The sequence below is a fragment of the Rhipicephalus microplus genome, chromosome 5 (genome assembly GCF_043290135.1).
Source record: "Rhipicephalus microplus isolate Deutch F79 chromosome 5, USDA_Rmic, whole genome shotgun sequence".
In the NCBI taxonomy this organism is placed as follows: domain Eukaryota; kingdom Metazoa; phylum Arthropoda; class Arachnida; order Ixodida; family Ixodidae; genus Rhipicephalus; species Rhipicephalus microplus.
The window spans coordinates 94,599,311-94,603,214 of record NC_134704.1 but is presented as its reverse complement, the minus strand read 5'-3'; the positions used below and the strand labels follow the sequence as shown (position 1 = coordinate 94,603,214).

Below are 3,904 nucleotides of genomic sequence, written 5' to 3'. Positions count from 1 at the left end.
TTGCATAGATGAGAAATAACGAGAAACTTGATAGTGGAATAGCAGAGAAATCAGACTCGGTCACATCATTAAAATCAATAGATTACCATGAATAATATCAATACTGTCTGATATTCCCACTGCCATGCATAACCAGTCTTACTATATACATGTTTGTAAATACAAGCACTCTGATGTGTGGGGCCTGGAAGTGCATGGCCAGAAAAGCCCTTTGTACGTGTGTTTTTTTTTCTCGGTAAGACAACGGCGATAAGCGGCCGCATTCATTTGTGGCTTAGGACTCTTTATCGGTGTCATAAAAAACTTAAGGTGACTAGGAAAATGTCGTGAGCCAGTCCGAGCCGGTTACGCACACGGTGGCACATGCAGCCGATGTATATCCCCAGTCTGTGGTATGAAATAGATTTGTGAGAAAAATATACATTGTTTCGTGAAGCAACTACATTCGTGGCGCCGAAATGGTCCTAAATATCTGAAGAAAAAAAAATGCTACCTCAAGAAACACTTAACAAATAACAAACGTAATGAACAGAAAATATATTTTAGGGGCGAAGCTCATTATAGCGGCACCCCTTCGTCCCTCGTAGCCATTGTAGTGTGTAACAAGTATAACACATTGACCTCCAAGGTGGTGCCGGTGAGAGATTTCTTCTGTGCGTTGTTCAACAATAAAAGATAGTGCTCAATGTACATGCCAATGACTGCTAAGGGCGAATGAAAGACAAGTGCATTTGGCTCTATTGAACGCGCATGCTGCGATACCCATTAGCAGCCATTGTCCTGTACATTGAGCGCTATCTGACAGGAAAAGATTGCTACGTTGTACTCGCTGGATGTAACCTCCTTAGTTTTAGAAAGGTTTAGCGAGCTTTGAGCCGTAGTGCCATTAACACAATGAACTAGTATGTACCATGAACTCGAGATGGTTAAAGGTGGGAAGTAGATACGAAGCGCAAGCCGTAATAAAGTAAAAGCCGAATTCTCCTGTCTCTCATTTCCCATTAACAGCCATCGGCATGTACATTGAGCACTATCTGACAGGAAAATGTTGCTACGTTATACTCGCTGGGCGTAACCTCCTTGGTTTTAGAAAGGTTTAGCGAGCGTTGGGCCACAGTGCCATGAATAGAGTGAACTATGGTATATACCATGAACTCGAGGTGGTTAAAGGTTAGAAGTAGACCCGAAGCGCAAGCCGTAAGAAAGTGTGCGTGTGTCACATCTCGTTTTGTCTTTGGAATGTCCGCTGGATGGCGGTGCTTCTATATGGGAAATATATGATGAAAAGATGCGAGATGGTGGTATTTGGAGTGTTGAATAGATGGACGAACGGACACACAGACAGATGCATAGATGAACGCATGAACGGACGCAGGGGCGGATGCATGGACCAACGCAGGGACGGACGCATGAACAGACGCACGCACGGACGGGCGGATGGGCGGATGGAAGCAAGAACGATGGACGGACGAATGCTTCCATTTTTTTTCGGTGGGCAATATCTAGAGGAACGAGCAGAACCTATTTATTGTTCACGTACTGTCGCTACCCCGATTTCAGTAAAACTTTGTGAGGCTTACTTGGTTGATAAAGATTTCCACGTGCATTTGTTACTTATTTATTAATATTTATTTATTTATTTAAAAATACTGCAATCCCGAGTGAGGGATTATGGCAGGGTGGGAAATACAATCCTAAATATAGCAAGGCAAACATCAATTCGCACATGAACTTCATAAATACGAAAGTATGATTGAGTTCACAGAATATTTGAGTGCAACAGAAATTAAACAAGAAATCTTTTATATAATTATTGTAAAGAACACTAACAACAATAAAGACAACATACAAGTATATATATATGTATATATATATATATATATATATATATATGAATATATATATATATATATATATATATATATATTTATATATATATATATTGTGAGCACGCGTGGGGGGGAAATAAGTGTGAGCATTATAGCATTATTCATACGCGTCATCTTACCATTTGTACATACTCATCATCACCAGTCTGACCTGTGTTGTGGGGCAGAGGCTCGGCAAGTAAAAGAGGTGTCTTGCAGCCAAAACGTTGCCTTACAATATATATATATATATATATATATATATATATATATATATATATATATATATATATATATATATATATATATATATATATATATATATATATATATATATATATATATATATATATATATATATATATATTTATATATATATATATACATATATATATATATATATAATACTAAATGAAACATGACGCAAACTTTTCAAGGGATGGCTGTTCAACAACGTCATTTGTTTGGTTGTTCTAGTAAGTGACTGTCTTCGGCAAAAATTAATACTTGAAACAATTACTTCGAGACTGAAAGGGTGTGATAGAGAGGTTATGTGGCTGCCTTGTCGAATACCCGGAAAATAAAGATATTAGTTCTTCTTGCGAGATGTCGTACCAACGCAGTGACACAGTGTAAATATACCAGTGTAAATATACTAAGTGTAAATATACTAAGTGTAAATGACACAGTGTAAATATACACTGTGTCAACGCAGTGACACAGTGTAAATATACTATGAAAAGCAAATTTGTGTTTTTAGTCTTCACATTAACGGTGAAGCCATTCATTTGGTACGCATATCAGGTAACATTGGAGCCGAAAACAACGATGTTCATTCGCCCCTAATTAACATCTAATTCGTGCCATTCTCTGCAATATCCCGTGCCGCAAAGATGCGAAACCCAGTGATTAAAGTTACATGAACGGATTTATTGGGCTTACTCACCTCGTTAATGCTGGTGATGTCCATCTTGTAGTACATGGGCAGGAATACGAATGCTGCCACAAGAACAGCCATGCTGGATGAGATGGCACCGGTCCAGATGGTCGAGCCGCGCAGGAACACTTCCGACGGAAGTCCGAGGATGGCGATGGAAGACAGGAAGCTGGCCATCATGGACATGGACACAGGAAGCCAGCTAAGCTCCCTGTTTCCGGTCAGGAAGTGCTTGTTGGAGCCGTGCCGCCGGTCTCGCCACGCGAAGAACACGCCGATGCCCGCGGAGAGCACCAGGAACCCGATGAGCACGACATAGTCCAGCACGGCGAAGTGAGTGGCAGCCATCTTGCACTCTTCCTTGTGAAGAGTGTCTTTTGCGGGCGTTATCAAACGGTGGCCCTTGAGGTGGTTGCCTCGTACGCACACTTCTCCCCGTTTCTATACACTATTCCACAGACAGTCAAAGAGCAGGCTATCTTTAACGGTTTTCCTGGAAAAACCCGTGTGTGTTTCGAGTCTCCAGTAGAACGGGACCTCTAGAACGAAGCTCGTCAGCAGTGCCCCGGCTTCAGTATAGGAGTCCTTTTGGACGCACGCTAACCACAGAAAGTTGCAGTGACCACAACTGCTCCGCGTAATGCGGTGAACTTTCACTGACTTTTGCAGCCCTTTCGGAGTGCTTTCCACCTAGGTAGGTATTGTGTTTCGGTGCACTGGCTGTGCCGCCGTAATCCTGTGGTACATTCGCACGTGCTTACAGAGTGTCCTTTACCTGGTTCAGGAGCGTCTTGCAGTACACCCTCGGCCTTGCCCTTTCGATTTCCCCTTCCAGAACTCTTCCGCAGGGAGAGGCGACAATTAGTGTTGTAATGTCTGGGCTTCTTTCCGCGTGCGCGGGCTTTTATGACTCGACCTCGCACGAAGTGCCACTGATTCTGGCAGCAGTGTCTCGGCCTACTGCCGTTTCTCGGTTGTTCTGTCCGCATACATTAGCGCCAGGTAATCTACGTATCTCGTGTCACGTGTGCACTCGTGGGAGAGGCAGGGAGGGGGGCTCTATTGCTTATCTCAGTTGTGTGACACCGTCTGGTCAATC

General features: G+C 42.6%; 1 protein-coding gene across 1 annotated transcript in view; it reads right to left on the bottom strand.

Annotated features, from left to right (window-relative positions):
- The window catches only part of LOC119174331 (sodium-coupled monocarboxylate transporter 2), a 76,862-nt gene extending 73,170 nt beyond the window's left edge, over positions 1-3,692 (bottom strand). Inside the window, exon 1 of the mRNA XM_037425188.2 lies at positions 2,815-3,692. Coding sequence (XP_037281085.2) covers positions 2,815-3,153 — 339 coding nt within the window. The 5' untranslated portion in view covers positions 3,154-3,692. The remainder of the gene's footprint in view (positions 1-2,814) is intronic.
- Between the last annotated feature and the right edge of the window lie 212 nt (positions 3,693-3,904).